General features: G+C 40.9%; 1 protein-coding gene across 2 annotated transcripts in view; it reads left to right on the top strand.

Moving 5' to 3' along the window:
* LOC128871793 (E3 ubiquitin-protein ligase TRIP12) overlaps nucleotides 1-19,323 on the top strand; it is a 48,261-nt gene that overhangs the window by 23,644 nt on the left and 5,294 nt on the right. For both annotated transcript variants that reach the window (XM_054113866.1, XM_054113865.1), the window contains exons 4-9: nucleotides 6,690-8,882; nucleotides 12,050-12,133; nucleotides 12,601-15,660; nucleotides 15,729-16,627; nucleotides 16,785-17,960; nucleotides 18,028-18,804. In XM_054113866.1, coding sequence (XP_053969841.1) covers nucleotides 6,690-8,882; nucleotides 12,050-12,133; nucleotides 12,601-15,660; nucleotides 15,729-16,627; nucleotides 16,785-17,960; nucleotides 18,028-18,804 — 8,189 coding nt within the window. The remainder of the gene's footprint in view (nucleotides 1-6,689; nucleotides 8,883-12,049; nucleotides 12,134-12,600; nucleotides 15,661-15,728; nucleotides 16,628-16,784; nucleotides 17,961-18,027; nucleotides 18,805-19,323) is intronic.

The following is a 19,323-nucleotide window of genomic DNA, read 5'->3' as shown; positions in this document are numbered from 1 at the left end:
TTCAGTTAATTTCAAATATACACACTGAGAAATATACAAACTTGAAAATTATTTCAACCCTGTTTCCAAGAAAGATTAATAAGCATTAAATTATTTTTTATTGTTGTCATAAAACTGTATTAGTTTATTATTTTTTAAAAGGTATTTAGCAACTCTGTCTAATACATTTTTTTTAATTTTTGATACAAAACTTAATTAGAAAGAAGTATTTTTAATATATATTATTTTACATTTGCATGACAATGGCCAGAGCTGTAAAGTTTTTAAATTGAATCCATGGTAATCCTATTTATAAATAGTGTAAACTGCAAGTTCCTTAGTTTTATATATTTTATTAAAGATATTTGACAATTGACGATTTTACTACTCGATTACTTTCAGCAAAAAATCTCATTATTTTGAACAATGGGTCGCCAACGCACTTTTCCTCATACAATTCATTCACACATATTGATCTTACACTAGTGGAGGCACAGTTAAGCCCCAGGTGTAATTGGTATACGCTAAAAGACTTATATGGCAGTGATCACTATCCTATTCTCTGCGCAATACAAACAAAACTAATTACATGTGACTTTAATAAATCTCCCAAATTTAAAACGGATGCCGCAGACTGGAATCGATATCAACTTTTGTGTGAAAATAATGTCTCTGATTGTAGCTCCACCAACGTTCATCAATTCGCAGCAAAAATCACTAAAGCTATTAAATCAGCAGCCAATGAAGCTATACCTCAGAGCAATACTTCCCACTTTAAAAAATATTCTGCATGGTGGAACCAAGACCTTAACAATCTTCGAACCAGTAAACAATCCCTTTGGCAAACCTACAAATCTTTGCCTTCCAACCGTACTCTAATTGCCTATAAGATAGCTAACGCCCTTTCTAAAAAACGTGTCAAAGAAGCCAAAAGAGCATCAATAGAAACTTTCACTAAAGAAATTAACCAAACAAAATTTGGTCCTCTATCAAAGCTCTTACGGGTATCCCTTCAGCACCTATCAATTCCATAGAACTCTCATCCGGATTAATAACCAATTCCCTGGACATTGCTAACACGTTCGCCAAAACTTGGTCAGAATATTCAAGTGACTTTAATTTCCCTCCAGAATATCTTAATAAAAAAAAGAAAAATTCTGCAACAGTCATACCTTCCGAGACAGCTAACAAGCGATGCTCTTGCATTGGAAACTGATTTTAGCCATATTGAACTAAAAACTTCACTCCAGCATGCAAAAGGGAAAACCCCAGGCAGAGACAGGATATCTTACCCCTTGCTACGGAACCTTCCCAGCTCCTGCAAAAGCACTCTTCTAAATAAAATTGCCTCCAAACAAAAAAGTTTAGATTCCGGATATATGCTGATGATGCTTTCTTTTACACAAAAGTCGAAGACATCAATTAAGTACAATCAATATTCGAAAAGCTGCTTGACGATATTAGCTCCTGGAGCAAACATTCAGGAGCAATTTTATCTTACAAGAAATGCATGACACTGCATATCTGCAGGAAGAAACGATGTCCACAAATACAAATTAATCATCAAAATACAAATATATAGGGTGGGCCATGTAAAACTTGCTTTTTGAATCGGCTATTAAAAAAACCTTATCAATATTTTTTCAAACTTTTTTTTTATTTTGAAGATTGAACATTGTCATTTATGAATTAAAAATAATATCGTTCAAATGACTGCCACGACAGGCTTTACAGTAGACCATTCGATCAACCCAATTTTTAGGCACATTTTCGATTGTTTGGGCTCCACATTTCGTAAATGTCAAACCTTTAAGTAAATTATGAACACATTTGACATGTCATTTGTGTTACCATTCTCAAAAAAATTGGTGGTTCAAAAAGCAAACGCTATATGGCATACCCTGCAGCTCAGGTTAATGCCCTGAAGATACTTGGTATTGTATTCGACAACAAATACACTTTTAGAGAACATTGTCTGTACCTCAGGAATAGCCTTACTAGCCGACTTAACATCATCAAATACCTCTCATCTAAGCACCTTCATATCCACACAAACACCCTCATTAACATAACTAGAGCTTTATTAGTATCAAAAATAGACTATGGACTACCTATTTATGGAAATTGCGCAATCTCGAACCTAAAATTACTAAACAAGCCTTGCCATACCGCAGTTCGCAGAAGCCTTAATGCCTTTCCAACATCTCCTACTAAGTGCATACTTTCCGAGGCTGGTCTACCCTCTATGCCTGATAGATACAGAATTCTCAACTTTAGGCTAACCCCGAAGCTTTTGACCACCACCAATATACTTATTTTTAATACCTTGAAGACTGCTTCCAAACACAAACGAACATACAAGATAAAGTCCGCTATATGAGAGTGCAGTTCATCAATGTATACCTTGGGAATTCAAATCCCAAAAACATCGCTTAAATTGTGTCAACAGGCCCCCTGGACCTTCTCGCCCACCTCAATAAACTCTGACCTCCACAAATTCTATAAAAATAAAAAATAAACACTAGTTTCGAACTGCTCAAACAACTTTACGGCGAACTAGTCAACAGAGAAGAGTTCGCTAGTAGAACTCACATATTTACAGACGGGTCTAAATCCGGCTATAGCACAACTTTCGCTGTAGTACACAATAATGGTGCACTGATAACAGGAGGCTTGTTACCAAGTTATAGCTCAATATTTTCATCCGAACCAACCGCTATCCTTAAAGCAATGGAATTTGCGTCGAAATCGAAAGGTAAATTTGCCATATTTACTGATAGCTTTTCGGTAATACAAGGGCTATCCAACATTTACGGTAGTAGTCATATTCTCTCCCAAATACGGGATTACTTAATAAAAAATAGAGACAAAATACGTATCGCCTGGATTCCAAGTCACAGAGGCATTTTGAGAAATGAATCGGCAGATCTAGCGGCCAAATACATGCATCAATCCCCAGTCTTTCCATTTACTCCACTTGTCTCTAAAGACCTTCAAGCCTACATAAACAGCTATCTCCGTCGACAAAAATATGCATCGTGGGCGCAATTCAGGCACCCGTATAAAGCTTTTAACCCAGAATGTGAAAATGCAATATATGCATCCTCATTATCAAGAAATGAAGTTTCTGTATTCGTGGGTTTAAGGATCGGTCTTTCCTGGCTAACCCATGAACATTTTCTTCTATCCACGTATTCTCCCACATGTCCTTTCTGTAACGATCAACTTAACCTTATACACATAATAGACATCTGTGCAAATTTAAATACTAAACGTGTACCTATCTTTGGTTCCAAAAACCCCTCCGAACTTTTGAAAAATACCACAACAGAGAATGTCATTAAAATATATAACTTTATTAAGGTAATCGGCCTAATTGAAAGCTTGTAAAATTGTCATTTATCCTATACCTTAAAACTTAAAGATACCCTTGTAATTACCAAGCACCAAAGGCCCAAGCAGCTGGTGTGCTTTTTTTTTTTCTTTTAAGTTAGTGTAATATTTTATATTATTGTAATAAATAATAATGATAATAATACTTGCATTTCTTAAATTTTATTATTCAAACTTATTTAATTAGTTTCAAACGTTTAAATTAGCGTTACTATTAAAAAGAGTCCTTACAAATTTACTATCAAAAATATATAATATTGCAGTTCACAACTACATAAGAGCAAGTAACTCGAAATCATCGCATTAACAAATTACGATGGCAATGCAAAAATAACATATTTGCCATCACAATTTGGAATGCCATGAGGTATTTTTTTTGTTGTTTGACGAAGTGTATTTAATCCCTTGGACGACAAAATTGTATATAATATTTAATACTAAAAAGCAACTTTGCAGGGAAATTTACTTAGCAGGGTATTTTTGCATAGCTGCGATTTTTTTACAATTATTACAGTTTGGCAAGATCTGACGTATCTGTTGACGAAGATCTGTTGACGTACTCCAAAAACTAGCAAAGAAGGAAAAATCCAAGAGGGAGAAATAAAAATGTTAGACATTTCGTGAGGACTTTTGAAATTGACATAAAATCAGGGATGCTTGAAGTTGATAAATATTAATTTGTCATGATTCTGAAAATACGGCTAAGGCCCTTTTCTGAACTAATCTTTATTATGACAACACACTTGATATTGCCGATATATTTAAACTATGGTTGATTTGATTTACTTTTTATTATTTGTAGTACGAGTAAGTTTTAAAGCGAAATAAAGTGAAGTGTTTTGGGCTATACTGCCAGGTACTGTAATCCAAATGAATTATAGAACAAGTCCGAATATCTTATATTTTTGGTTAGTCCTGCCAATGTCTGAGGGGGATAAAATCTCAGAATTGTTTGCGTTTAAATTTGCTGGGCTTAGGTTTTATAGTGATCGATAGGCGAGACGACACGCTGAAGACAATAGTTCTTGAAAGTAATTCGTTGTTTAATGGTAAAAAATATTATACTAAATCGCTTGCTTATTATTCATTCATTAGTTAGAACATTTAATTTTTGAGATACCAAGGCGCAATGTCCATTGCATGGTGTTTTAACCAAAACTCTATTTTTTTGTTGTAAATTTCAACTCATTCGTTTTGTAAATACACGTATTGTATTCTTTAGTGAATATGGTATATTTGGCTCAGACTACATGCGTACATACCATGTTTTATTTTGTGTTGTATATACATATTTGTAAAAATAGATTTGTTTTAAACCTTTACGGTGCAACTGAAACTTTATAAAGAAGCATAGAAAAAAAAAAAAAAAAAAACAGTGCTGTCACATTTTAACAGGGCTGAGCAGCTGTCAATAAAAAGATTATATACTAATGCAACAAACCGTTAATATATTCACTGTTTACTAACCACTGCAATTGATCAAACATCTTTTGTACACCCGAACTACTTACTTACATTTAACACGAGCTTTTGTCCATAACTTACATGGCTTTTTATCTATATTTTTGGAATAATCGTGTGGGAGGGTGAAGAACTTTTAATTTTTTTATTTTTTGTTGTTGGTTTTTTCTTATATTTTAAGTTTTCTTCTTGTTACATACATATGTATATAAATAAGGCACACTCTCTGAGTCTAGTTAATCATTTAATAACTCACTTTGTTTACGAAACAAAGGGGATTCATAAGAAGGTAGGTTAATTTTTAAAGTTCTGTTTACTGAGAACAAGGAATTGATAGCGAATGGAGGTGGCAGCTCTGGCAGATGACTACAACGATGGCGACAAACGAAACAAAGCAAAGAAAAAATTATAATTTTAGGCATCTCAAAAGTGCAAGACCAGTCGTATTTCCTATTAAAATCTTAGCTGTAGCCCACAAAAATGTGATATATGTACACAGTGGATTAGCTATTACGAAATGTTTCAAAATTGATTTCAAGACAGAGAACAAATAAATATTAGTTTAAAATGAAATGTGAGATTCAAAATGCTGCTACTATATTCAGTGCTGTAGAGAAAAAATATAAGGCAGCAAAAGAAAAAAACCTAATATACAACAGAAGAGCAGAGCAGAAGAACAGTGGGTTATTGTTGAAGAAGTAGCGCTCTAATGCGCCAACTCTCCAAAGAAAATTAAATAAGAAAATAATTTAATTCAAAATTAAATAATTAATAAATAAAATAACTATAAAGGAAAATAAATCGAGGGTTAATTTTTGCACGTTGCTGTTGTTGCAGTTGTAGTTGTTGAGAAGATTATTACTTGGTGTTGTCTCTTTTAAACTATAATTTGCTTATGTTTTCTGTTTTTGTACGTTAAAAAATTTCGATTTGAGCTTTCAATTCTTGTTTTTTGTTTTTTTTTTTGTTTTCAAAACAAAATTTTGATATAAAAAATAAAGAAATATTAACCAAAAAGTTTTTTACGAAGAACAAAAACCAATTTCCATAAAAAACATTAATTATTCGGCGTCAAAAATTATAATTTGTTGTTGTGGAGGATGATGATGATGATGTTGTTGTTGTTGTTTTGTTGTTGTTGTCGTCAGCGGCGTCTGCGTCGTCATCAAGGTTTCTGTTACAGACATTCTCGCGTGTGTAATCCGTGCAATAACTAACCATTTCAAGATCACAAGCAATTCAACAGCATCAATAATAATAACGCGAAAGGCTAATGCGAACCAAAAAAAAAGACGTAATGAATTAAATGGCAAAGAACTAATTAATTATTTACGAGAAGAACGCAATAAGACCACAAACATACTTACATACATACATACATATAGTGCAGCTTGAAACGCAGGTGAGAGAGCGAAAGAGAAAGCCTCCCGTGCGAAATATGCGAAGGAGAGAGTACATTTCAATTTACATACCAGCTTGGTTGCGACGCGGAACGTGCGTCAGCAACAACAACATCATCGTCGTCGTCACAAAGCAGCAGCAATTTAAATCAACCACCGATTGAACTCATTGCCACCGATAATCAGTTATCAAGCAACACCCAACGGCCCACGCCCCACAAGCCATCACAGTCATCAACAAACAACACATCCATTCTTCTTTTAATTCATTAGCAGCATCACTTACAACAAATACAATACGCCAAACACGCTCTACCACCTTTAATTCAGGAAATAAACTTAAATTTATTTATAATCGAATAAATCGAAATCCAAAACAAAATAGTATCAGTTGCTTCAACAACAACTACAACAAGACTTTTCTTCTGTTTACATTCCTTTCGACGCGTTTTAAAGGTAACCAGACAAAAGCTCTTGGTTTTCTAGGCCTTGTGAAGAGGAGTAATAATAAAAGCAATAAGCAGAAAAATAGCAACAATAAGAAAAAACGACGTCAGCGGCAACGCCAACGGCAAAGGCAAGTCCAATTCCAAATCCAGAATAGTAACAGTAAGAATAACCACAGTAGTAGTAACAGCAATAGCAGCAGCGGTAGGAGCGTCGACAGAGAGCGGAATAACAATAAGAAGATTGGTATTACTGAGTCCGCAGTCACAACCACAGCTACGGCGACGGGTTACAACAGAGCCCCAAATCTGGGGGCACGACAGACGCGCAGCAGTGGTGGCAGCATAGATTTTGTTGCTGGCGGTTTAACTGGCACAGCCACAATAGCGGGTAGTGACAGAGGTGGCGCGTCCATATCGGGTGTAGCAGTAGCTACAACAGTTGGACAAAGGCCACAGCCACAACCACAACCACAGTCACAGCTTCAGCAACCATTGTCACACCATACACACTTACCATACCCGCTAATTGGACACTTCAACCAGCCGGCCGGTCAACAGCAAGTGACACCACAGGTTGTGCTGCCTCATCAGTTGCCGCAGCAATCTCATTATTTGCACGTGCAGCCAGCTGCCGGTGCTCATCATTATTACAATTCGCAGGCGCACTATCAGTCGCAGTTGCAGTCGCAAAACCATAATTTACACCAACATCATCATCAACAACAATCGCGCCTGCAACAATTGCAAGCGCATCCACAACAACAACAACACGCGCAAGCGCAAAAGCAACAACAGCAACAACCCGTGCATTTCTATCATGCGACATACCCCAGCAATAGCACACTAGCAGCAACAACAGCCACAACTGGTTTAGTTGCCGCCTCAACTTCTGCCATATTAAATTTAAATCTCAATCACTATCAACCAACAGGAAACGTTGCTGGCACAGTCCCCATAGCTGCTGCACCGCTTATATATCAGCAACAACAGCAGCATCAAGTGCCGCCGCCGCCGCCACCACTACCGCAACAATTACAGCAGCAGCAGCAGCATCAACAAATAGCGCAACACTCGCTGCATACACAACTCGGTGGTCGCTATCATCATTCAAATCCTCATTTACATCAGCAGCAGCAGCAGCCACCGCCTGTTTCAGCGTTACCGTTGCCCTTGGCACATATTCAAGCGCAGCCTTTACATCGCATTCCACATCCAACGCCACCGCTTACAGCAACAGGATCTATACATCCTCACCAAATACACCCGGCGACAATTGACATTGGGATAGGCGCCAGCTTGGTTGTTGATCGTTCATCTGCTGTCACACCATCTTTCACACCACATTTGAACCCACAAATACCGCAGCAACACAGTTACGGGCACGGGCGTCCAGCAGTCGCTGCAGGAGTGGGAGGCTCCAGCTCATCGACAGTAACTTTAGCCTCGGGCGCGATACCGTCACAACATTCTTTACATTCGCTAAGGCGAAGTTCACGAAGCAAAACGGGTTCTTGCGTCAGCTCAGCAGCGCAAAACGGCAGTGGCAGCGGGAGTGGAAGCACCAGTGGCAGTGGTGGCGGTAGCTGCGGTCAGGGCGTACAAAACGCTGCAGTCGTATCAGCACCAACGCTATTAGCATCAACGAGCGGTGGGAATAACAGCGGCGGAGGTATCGGCGGTAGTACCCCGTTAACAGCCGCCGCTGCTATCGGACCCCACCATCAATATCATATCCACCACCCGCAACATCCACACGCCCCCGCGCATGCTACTCATCACCACCATCATCATCAAACGCTACCGCCACCGCAACTGCAACAACAACAGCATCATCATATGCTGCATCATTCGGTAGCCGCGCCTGGTGGCGCTGTTGTTGTTGCCATCGCTACATCACAACAAACACAAACCACCCCTACGCTGATGTATCAACATCAGCAACAACAACAACAAGTCCATCATCGCACCACTATTGTACAGCCTGGTTTCCTCTATAATTATCGCGCCACTGCTGCCAATGCGCATTTGAATGCGATGCCGTCGAGCCATCTCGTTGGTGCGTCGTCTGCAAGCGCTGCCGCCATCGTCAACGCTAATACCAATACTACCACCGCTGCTGCCAACACCGCCACCGCTAGCGTCGCCACTGTCGCAACGAATAGTAGCCACATAAATATGAATACGCATAATAAAGCGAGCGGTAAGTGTGTGCAGCGAATGCGGGGTTGATGTTTTTGGTTTTCGTTTATTTTTGTTTGTTTTGTTGTCACTTTGCCTTGCCACCAGTGCCTGTTCAGAGTTTAGATATGTCATAGGCCGTTCCTTTTAAACCACAGTACATTTCTGCTCTCTTATTTATTGTAATTTATGTTGCATTATTTATAACTGTAAATAATGATAAAAGGGAATTTAAAGGTGTTGGTGTATAAAGTATTCAAATATAAAATGAGTAAGAATTTGGAATATTTGGTAGAGTCAGCATCAATATTTGTAGTATACCCCGCCATTTTTTACACGGTGAAGTTATACCAATCATCTGAGGTCCAAAAATGTTCGACCCTTTAGAATACAGTATGACAGTACACAATTAAGAGAAAACAACCAGGTAGCATAATATTTACTACAAGTTACAATGACAATACAACAACAAAATATATATATTATTTGCTATCAATTCGTAAATTCCATGATGCCAGTTTATTTGCACTCAGTTGTGAATTGCCCTAATATTTTTTTTACAGGTGGGGGCTCCTCTATAACAATTATATACAAATACAGGAGAAAAAAGAAAAGTGTTTTAAAACGTTTTATGTAGTCTCTTGGCGTACATCGTATTTAACTTTTTTTTTTACTTCCAAAGTAAAATGTTCCGGTGTCAAAATGACAATTGTGATCAAAATTGTTAAACTAATTGAACAAATTGGGCACAAAAAATGAATGGACTTTCATTGTTCACTAATGTGACGGAAACCATTATTATTATTCCTTACTGTGTTTATATTGCTATTTGTTGTAATAGCTTAAAGCATTTTCCATATCTTTTGGAGAAATACTCCTGAAGTCTTTGGCCGGATTTAAATCCAGGTCGTTCTGGTAACGTAGAACCGTCTGTTGGGGGATCGAACTGGGTTTGTACTTTACCATAGGCACAAGTTTGTTTGTGCTTTACACGAACATTTGATGTTGAATGTTGCTTGAGCCCAACATTTTTCGGCTGGCAAAGGCAAGCGTCCGTGTATTTCTGTAAAAAGAGCTTCTAATAAGCATCTGCGTTTCGGTACTGGTATAAAGCTGTAGGCGCCTTCGTTTGTACGACCACTTGTTTGACCGAATAGGCTTATATGCCAATTATGTTAGTTCAAGGGAAAAGTTTCTGACCATATTTTCGACTACAACATTAACATACTTAAGATTATCGTCTGTTCAATAACATTTGCCATATTTGACGACAATTTCATAATTCCGCGAATCAAGAGATAGGAAATATGGTATAAGGGATAGAGCCGGTTGAAGCCAATTTGGTACCATCAAGAAAATGTTGCAATTGCTTGAACAGGAGTTATTTATTCCGTTGTCGTCAGTACTGCGTTATATGGTGGAACCTCTCCTCCATCCAAATTCTAAGAGCTGCTGGAGTTAGGTTCATAAAAAAAAGTGTAGCAATTCTCATCTTAATAACTGAACTGGTAATGCAGAAAGGTAATGAAAAATACGATATTTCTTATAAAAGTCTTTGCCATTCATTTTCATTTTGCCCAATAATTTCTCTTAAATAAACAATATCTTTTTCATATTAAGTGCGTCTTTAAAGTCCAATCGACAGCAGACCAACAGCTTCCAGTTCCAGTCGAAGTAAATTTTTCGATAGAAACCGTACAAATATTTACATATTGAGCATTAAAATAACACTTATTGCAAACTTTTCTTATTTGCTGTTATTATTGAAGATACCCTTTGCCTTTGTGAAACACAACATCTTTCCCAATTTCTAAATCTGGTTGTTCTGATGATGATATTGTTCTTGTAGCAGCATAAACATTCCCCATACATATTTGAAGAAATGCTGCTGATCGAATCGCCCGCTTCAATCTGGTAATTTGTATGGATGATTCCCATCCAATCTCATAAAAAGCACAGCCATGACTTTGTTTAAGCCATAATTTTTTTTGGCTGCTATTCTTGATCTATTTTTCATTGTTGGTTATTTTGCGCTTAATAATCTTAATAACTGTGATTATCAGCTAATTACCTAATAATCACAAAATGAAGAAAAAGTTTTTTCTAATAGCGGTCGCACCGCTGAAGGCAATGGCAAACGTTCGAGTGTATTTGTGTATTTCTGCCATGTAAAAAGCTCTTCATAAAAAATATCTGCCGTTCGGAGTCGGCTTAAAACTGGAACAACATCAAGAGGCACACCACAAATAGGAGGAGGAGCTCGGCCAAACACCCAAAAAAGGGTGTAAAAAATAATATATATATAATGTTTTGCGGACTAGCTTTGTGTAAATGGTTCCAAATGGTTTTGTAACCAATTCTCAGCTTCTGGCACAAATGTTCAGATGCCGGTCACACTTCACGATTTGCATGATTTTATCGACATTTGAGATGATTGACTTATCAGAATGTGTGACACACAACTGTCTTTAGGAAATACAAAACTGTAAAGAACTTTTTTGAAGTGTAATGCCACCTTTAATCACCGTATAGTACGACGTCGGGAAATGTGGCTTATAGAAAATGGTCGGAACTTTTTACTTCACCTGATATTTGCATAAACACGTAAATATGGTGGAAGCCACTTTAAATTTTAATCTCAAAACCTTAGCTTATTTGCAATGAGACTGCAAGGTGGATACATAAAACACAAATCCTTTTGAAAAAATTGTTAAATTGCTGGGTTGTATGTGTTAGATTTATCAACATATAACCCATCACTCAAAACGTGGTGCTCAGTGCCCCGCCAACATGTAGGAAAAAACCGTTAGATATTTTTAGGCGCATTAGCAGTGCATTTGGCAGAAAAAACAAATGCATACAATTATGTACAGGTATGTACGATTTACGATGGCTTGTAAACACTGTAATATGTAGATATGTATAGGGAGTTAGTGTGGTAATATTTGTTTTAAGGCTGGCAAGCGTAGGTATGGCGTAGTACGGTAGAGGAAATGGGAATGGGCGTGGTCAGAGTGTGGAAATGGGTGCTTTTGAAGTTATTTTAAGCTTTGTGTAGTAATTTATAAGTATATTAAATGATTTTAATAAGAACCTAGAAATATTCTCTACTTTCATGGCGTATTCTGCTCTTCCACCCACTACCACCACACCACCACGCACGCATATACATATGTATGTACACAACAGCTTCTGCGGATGCGTTAAGTTATAATTTAATGGCACAACAACCGCCGATCGGACCGCCGAATACTGGTGGACAATCGACCACAGGTAAATTAAAAAAGAAAGGAAAAAACAACAACAACAGATGACGATAAGTCGTGTGCTAACCGAATACTTGTAACCAACTCCTCTCATCATCCACATTATCAACAAGTTTTACTTCCCTTTTCTTTTCGATAATGTATATATGTTCGTATGTATGCACGCATGCACATATGCATATTTTTGAGTTTTTATTCTTTGTAATTATTCTACAATAACTTTGGTTGCCCACAAAAATACAAATACTGAGTTTGATTTCTTTATTTTATATGACAACACCTCTTTTTCATCCTCGCTAACCGTTTCCTTCGACTGAACCGCAATACATGCTCTGCTAAGCGGTGACAGCACTGTAGACTTACTCTTTAATTTATTTCTATTTTATTTAAAATTCATTTGTACTTTACATGCATATGTGCGCACTCGTCCATATGTACTTATCGAATTAATTTTCTCATTTGTTTGTATTGCAGCAAACCTCAGCGTCTCTACCGCCTTGGGCGCCGCCAACACAAATCTAGCAAATAACGCAAGCGCGGCAGTTGGTGCGGGTGCCGGTGTGGGCACCGCTTCCTCTATCGCGACGGCCACAAACACCGGAACGGGCGCCACTACCGCCGCCACTTCGCACGCCGATTCGGAGAGCGATGACAGCGAAGTGGGGCGTCTGCAGGCGTTATTGGAGGCGCGTGGTCTACCGCCGCATCTTTTCGGCGCTTTGGGGCCACGCATGACGCACATTCTGCATCGCACCATTGGCAATAGCAGCTCGTCGAAGGCACAACAACTGCTGCAAGGATTGCAATCACACGATGAGAGCCAACAACTACAGGCTGCCATCGAGATGTGCCAAATGTTGGTAATGGGCAATGAAGACACGCTAGCTGGTTTTCCAATTAAACAAGTGGTACCGGCGCTTATAACGCTGCTGCGTATGGAAAATAATTTCGATATTATGAACAATGCATGTCGTGCTCTCGCCTACATGTTGGAAGCTCTGCCGCGCTCGTCGGGCACTGTGGTAGAAGCGGTCCCGGTATTCCTCGAAAAACTGGAAGCTATTCAATGTATGGATGTTGCGGAGCAGAGTTTGACAGCGCTTGAAATTTTATCGCGTCGCCACAATAAAGCAATTCTGCAAGCCAATGGTGTTTCAGCATGTCTGACTTTTCTCGATTTCTTCTCGATCAATGCACAGCGTGCGGCTCTTGCAATAACGGCGAACTGTTGCTTAAACCTGCACCCAGAGGAGTTTCATTTCGCTGCGGAGAGTCTGTCACTATTGGCTCGTTTGCTGTCACAGCAGGACAAGAAGTGCGTGGAGAGTGTTTGCTCGGCATTTTGCCGTTTGGTAGAAAGTTTCCAGCATGATCCGAAGCGTCTGCAAGAGATTGCTAGCAAAGAGTTGCTAAAAAATTGCCAGCAATTGTTGGTTGTTACGCCGACCATACTCAACAGTGGCACGTTTACATCCGTCGTACGCATGCTGAGTCTGATGTGCGGCAACTGCCCTGACCTGGCCATTTCGTTGCTGAAGAACGATATTGCATCTACACTGCTTTACTTGCTTACCGGCAATGCAGAGCCCAACACATCGACCACATCGCATGTAGAGCTTATCACACGCTCACCATCTGAGCTGTACGAGATTACTTGCCTGATAGGTGAATTAATGCCACGGCTACCGACAGATGGTATTTTCACTGTGGACGCACTGTTGGATCGTCCAACACTCAACACTCAGGACCAAGTACAATGGCAGTGGCGTGACGATCGCGGCACTTGGCACAACTATTCGACCATTGATTCGCGAATGATTGAAGCAGCACACCTAAATTCCGATGATGAGTTCAGTTTGAGTACACTGGGTCGCACATACACAGTCGATTTTCATTCAATGCAGCAGATAAACGAGGACACTGGCACTACGCGCCCAGTGCAGCGTAAGATAAATCCAAATTACGTGCCTCCGCCACCACCACCGACTGCATCTGCAGCATCAACTGGCCAGGATTTGTCGGCATCTGCGGTGGCCACAGCAATTACAGCTCTAACTAGTACAGTAGCGAATACATCGGCAAGTACATCAGCGCAATCTAGTACACCTAGTACTACGCCCAATACGCCAGCAACAAATAGCGCTCAGCAGCGCCGTCGAGCCTCGGTGGATGCACGTATTGCTTGTCTTAAAGAGGAACGCGGTTTGGCAGCAGAGTTCATCAAGAACCTCTTCAATGTACTGTACGAAGTTTATAGCTCATCTGCTGGACCAAATGTTCGCTATAAATGCTTGCGTGCACTTTTAAGGATGGTGTACTATGCCACACCCGAATTGCTGAGAGATGTGCTTAAAAATCAGTTGGTCTCCAGTCACATTGCTGGCATGATGGGCAGCAACGATTTACGCATTGTAGTCGGTGCATTGCAAATGGCCGAGATTTTAATGCAAAAACTGCCAGACGTGTTTGGCACACATTTCCGACGCGAGGGTGTAATTTATCAAATAACACAGCTCACTGATCCCAGCAATCCTATATGTGCCAATCCCTCACCGAAAGCTCTACCAGGAGCTAGTGGTTCGCAGAGTGCACCGCCATCCGCATCAGGCTTGCAAGTGAATCCATTCTTCATGGACAATGCGCCGTTAGCAGGCTGTTCAACTGCAGTCAACTCTACGCCCAATACATCAAAGCCAGGTGCAAGTCAAGGCAATCATCACCAATACACAGTTAAGAGCTTTTCACACGCAATGAATGCTTTAACTGCCAATGCGCAGGGTAGTGGCAATGGCCAAAAAGTGACCTTGGCTATGCCGCCAAGCACTGGTCCACTGCTAATGCCACAATTGCCTGCTGGAAGTGTGCAGCCACGTCAGCAATCTGCTGGTTCACTTGCCCTTACTATTAACTCCAGCGCTGGAATCACTCCACCGGTCACAGTGATTGGTGCTGCAGGCACAACCGCCGAATTGCAATATCACTACAGCAGTTCTGCACCGCCTGCTGCAGGACCACCCACGCACACGCATCTTGCACAGGCACCCAATTTTTTTGTTTACTCTACTAGCGCAGCGGCGCCACCATTACCCCCCGGCGATCCACGGCAATACGTGCATGGTCACTTTCATCATCCGCCACCGCACTTCCAACCTCATGCACCACCACCGTCAACACACCATGTTGAATTACTGCCGTCATCGTCTAATGCAGCCATTAGTGTCAATTCACCAACTGTGATGGCACATCCGCCACCTCAGCAGCATTTGTCACAAGTGGTGTTCGCGCCAACGCCAAGCGTTTGCGATCCGCACTATCACGGTAGCAGTGGTAATAGTGGTGTGGCTGTCACAAGCACAGGCTCATCCACACCTTCATCTTCGTCCGCGTCAGCGTTGCAGCACAAAATGTCCGATATGTTGAAACGAAAGGTCCCACCGAAACGAAAATCACAATCGAGCAGTCGCTCGAAATCACGTCAGGATGAAAGCGGTTCCTCCACGTCTTCGATGCATGATCTGCTCAGTCGTGCTACAAGTGAATACCTTTGATTGTATTTAAATTCATTACCGCGAATATTTATGCTATATTTGTATACTTTCTAGGTCTTGGCAGTAGCACTGGTCGCAGTACACCCAGCGCAAGCAGCGGCAAATCACGCTTCAGTAGCGGCGGAACTGCCAATAGCGCGGGAACTAGTAGTAATGGAAGTAGTTCGACGAAAACTTCATTCCTCGCATCGCTGAATCCCGCACGTTGGGGACGTCAAGGATCTCACCACAGTTCATTTACCAAAGATGCGGGCAGCTCAAATCATGCCGGCAGTGGGAGCAACACCAGCGGCAGCGCCGTGAGCGCGGCGCACGCTGCAAGCCACAGTGCGAACAGTGCAGCAAATAGTATCAGCAAAAGTATATCCAATGCGAATCTTATTGCTGCAGGCAATCGTGAGAAGGCACGTCAATGGGTGCGGGAACAAGCCATTTCATTTGTGAAACGTTATGCCGAACAAGAAAGCGCTAAGGCTGAAGGGGGTGCCAGTGGCAGTAGTTCAGCTGGCACCATTAGCGGAGGCACCAATGTGCTGCACCGTTTATCCACCATTATCTTTAAGCTAAGTGGAAGCTTCCAAGATTGCTTAGATGCGTTGCTTGAACTGAAAACTATTTTACTGGAAAGTGATATATCACCATTTGAGGTGAATCATTCAGGTTTGATTAAGGCAATGCTGAATTTCATGACATGTGAAGATGGCATCGTGGACCGAGATGGACGCCTGCGAGCGTTTATGCATGTGTTTGCGGGTTTACCATTAGAACCATTAAAGAAGGTTGGGCAAATGCCAAACATAGATGCTGTAGCATTCAACGCATTCGTTGCGAAGTTAAATGGTTGCGTCACTCAATTGGAACAATTCCCTGTAAAGGTGCACGACTTTCCCTCTGGGCCAGGCGGACGTTCTAACACGAGTGCGCTTAAATTCTTTAATACACACCAACTAAAGGTGAGTTCAGAGTAATGAATGAAGAAATTGTAATTTTATGTTGTTAATTGTTGCGTTATATCCAAAATATTTAATTCCTTTAAAGTAGTATCGTATCCGTTCAAAAACATTTTTTAATTCACTATTCTTGATGTTTTTGCTTTTTTATTTTTTAAAGTGCAACTTGCAACGTCACCCCGACTGCACTAATCTCAGACAATGGAAAGGTGGCACCGTCAAGATCGATCCTCTTGCCATGGTACAAGCGATCGAGCGCTATTTGGTTGTACGTGGCTACGGTGGTATACGCGGAGACTCAGATGATGACTCAGAGGAGGATATGGATGATAACGTGGCCGCTGTTGTGATGTCACAAAGTGGCTTTAAGCACAAATTACAGTTCATGATCGGTGATCACGCCTTGCCCTACAACATGACTGTTTACCAGGCAGTTAAACAGTTCTCGCCTTTGGTCAATGATCAGTCGGAAACTGACACCGATACCGAAACGCCTTTGGGCAATGCCAGTGTTTGGGTACAACAACACACAATTTACTACCGACCTGTAGAGGATGAGGCGAACAGCAGCAGTGTCAGTGCGACAACCAGTTCTACAACTAGCCTAAGTATTGGCAAACATGGCGGTGTATCAGGGGCGTCATCTTCAACTGCCGCTGGCGCTTCTGGCTCGGGACTGCATGCACCTATATGTGGCACTTCATCGTCGGCCACGCCCTCTTCTGCAAAGAAAAGCAGTAAATTATCGTCCAAGTTGTTGCGCAAGAAGACCGAATTGTGGCATGAAGGCATAGCGCCCAGTACAGTATCGGTGCTGAAAGCATTCCTTACTAGCACACTACCGCTCGATGTGGTAACAGTGCAAGACGCTTCTTTAGATGCGCTCTGTATGCTACGTATCATAAATGCGCTAAATCGTCATTGGGAACAGCTATACGGATGCGTACACCGACAGCATATCATACCGCAATCGGAGTTTGTGCATCCCAAAATCACAGCTAAAGCCAATCGTCAACTGCAAGATCCACTTGTTATAATGACTGGCAATTTGCCACCGTGGTTGCCACAAATTGGTATGGCATGCGCGTTCCTCTTCCCCTTCGAAACACGTCATCTGCTCTTCTATGCGACAAGTTTTGACCGCGATCGTGCTTTGCAACGGCTTTTGGATACGACGCCCGATTTAAATGCGGCTGAATCGTCGGAGCGTGTGGCACCACGTTTGGATAGACGGAAACGTGCTATATCACGTGAGGATATACTAAAACAGGCGGAGCATATTATTCAAGATGTCGGCCATTCGAAAGCACTACTGGAAATTCAATATGAGAACGAGGTAAGTTGTACCAAATAGAATTGCGCCAAGGTGTTTTAATTCATTTACTAATAATTACTGTATATAGGTTGGTACTGGACTTGGTCCAACATTGGAGTTTTATGCTTTGGTGTCAGCTGAGTTGCAGCGTTGTGATCTGGGACTTTGGAATGGCAGTGATAGTTATAAGCAAAATTCCTCAACCATAGCTGATGTAGTGAAATCAAGCAGCAGCGTCCACATCGATGAGGTTAATGAAGTTACGACAGCGCGGCAAGATGACGCTGTTGCTGTGACAGTGGCAACAAATACAATTGTGCATGCGAATAGCACAACGACTGCAAGTACTACCACCGTTACGCGGTCAAGTACTAGAGCTCATCGTAGTGGGGATGGTCAACATGCTAATAATAGCGCTGTCAGCATCGGCGGTAGCAGCAGTGGCAGTGGCATGGGTGTGTCTACTCGCAGTCACCACCAACATTTGCAGCAACAACAACAACAACAATACCAACAGTCAATGGATCATGTTGTTGGCACCTCAACATCAAACGAGAATGCTTTGAATATGATAATTGAGCAACAAATTGGCGGGGATGAATTGGAACATCAAACGCAACAGTCACAACAGCAACATCTAGGGCCCTCCGACGCTGGCGATAGCTCACCGCCTGAAATCGGTGATAGTGTCTCATCTGCTGCCACAATAACGACAAGCACATCGGTGTCCTATGTAAATTCGCCACATGGACTTTTCCCAATGCCGTTGGGCAAATCATCGAAGCTGCCACATGTATCAAAATCCAAGGCGAAATTCAAATTCCTCGGCAAATTTATGGGTAAAGCTGTAATGGACAGTCGAATGGTAAGTAAATTGCCCAAGTATGAATATAAGAAACTTTACGCAAATTAGATAACGTTAGAAACATTGGTGGAAGTTAAAGCAGATTAAACTAAATTAATTATTAAAACTAATATATTAGTTTGGGGAAACAGAAATCCATTATTTTCTCGGTAGATAGATGGCTGTAGTGATCGATATATCGTTTGGGTTTCGGCGATTCCGTTGTTGTTGTTGTAGCAGCATAAACATTCCCCATACTTACATACGGGGAATGCTGCTGGAGTCACAGTCCTTGGCCGGATATAAATCCGGGTCGTTTCGGTAACGTAACCGACTGTCGTGGAAATGACTATTCCGTTCAGGCATTTTTTTGATTTTAAAGATGCATCTCGCCTAGGCAGACCCGTCGTCGAAAATGTCGACAAAATCAAAGAAATGGTCAAAATTGACATCGGCGAAGTGCTAAAGATCGACCATAATGGAATACATGGTTCCCAAATAAAGCATTTTGTGCCGATGGGTAGTTTTCCAAGCATCTTC

Source organism: Anastrepha ludens, chromosome 2, assembly GCF_028408465.1.
Source record: "Anastrepha ludens isolate Willacy chromosome 2, idAnaLude1.1, whole genome shotgun sequence".
Lineage (NCBI taxonomy): Eukaryota > Metazoa > Arthropoda > Insecta > Diptera > Tephritidae > Anastrepha > Anastrepha ludens.
Note: the sequence above shows the minus strand (reverse complement) of the source record. Positions and strands in the feature narration are given on the sequence as shown.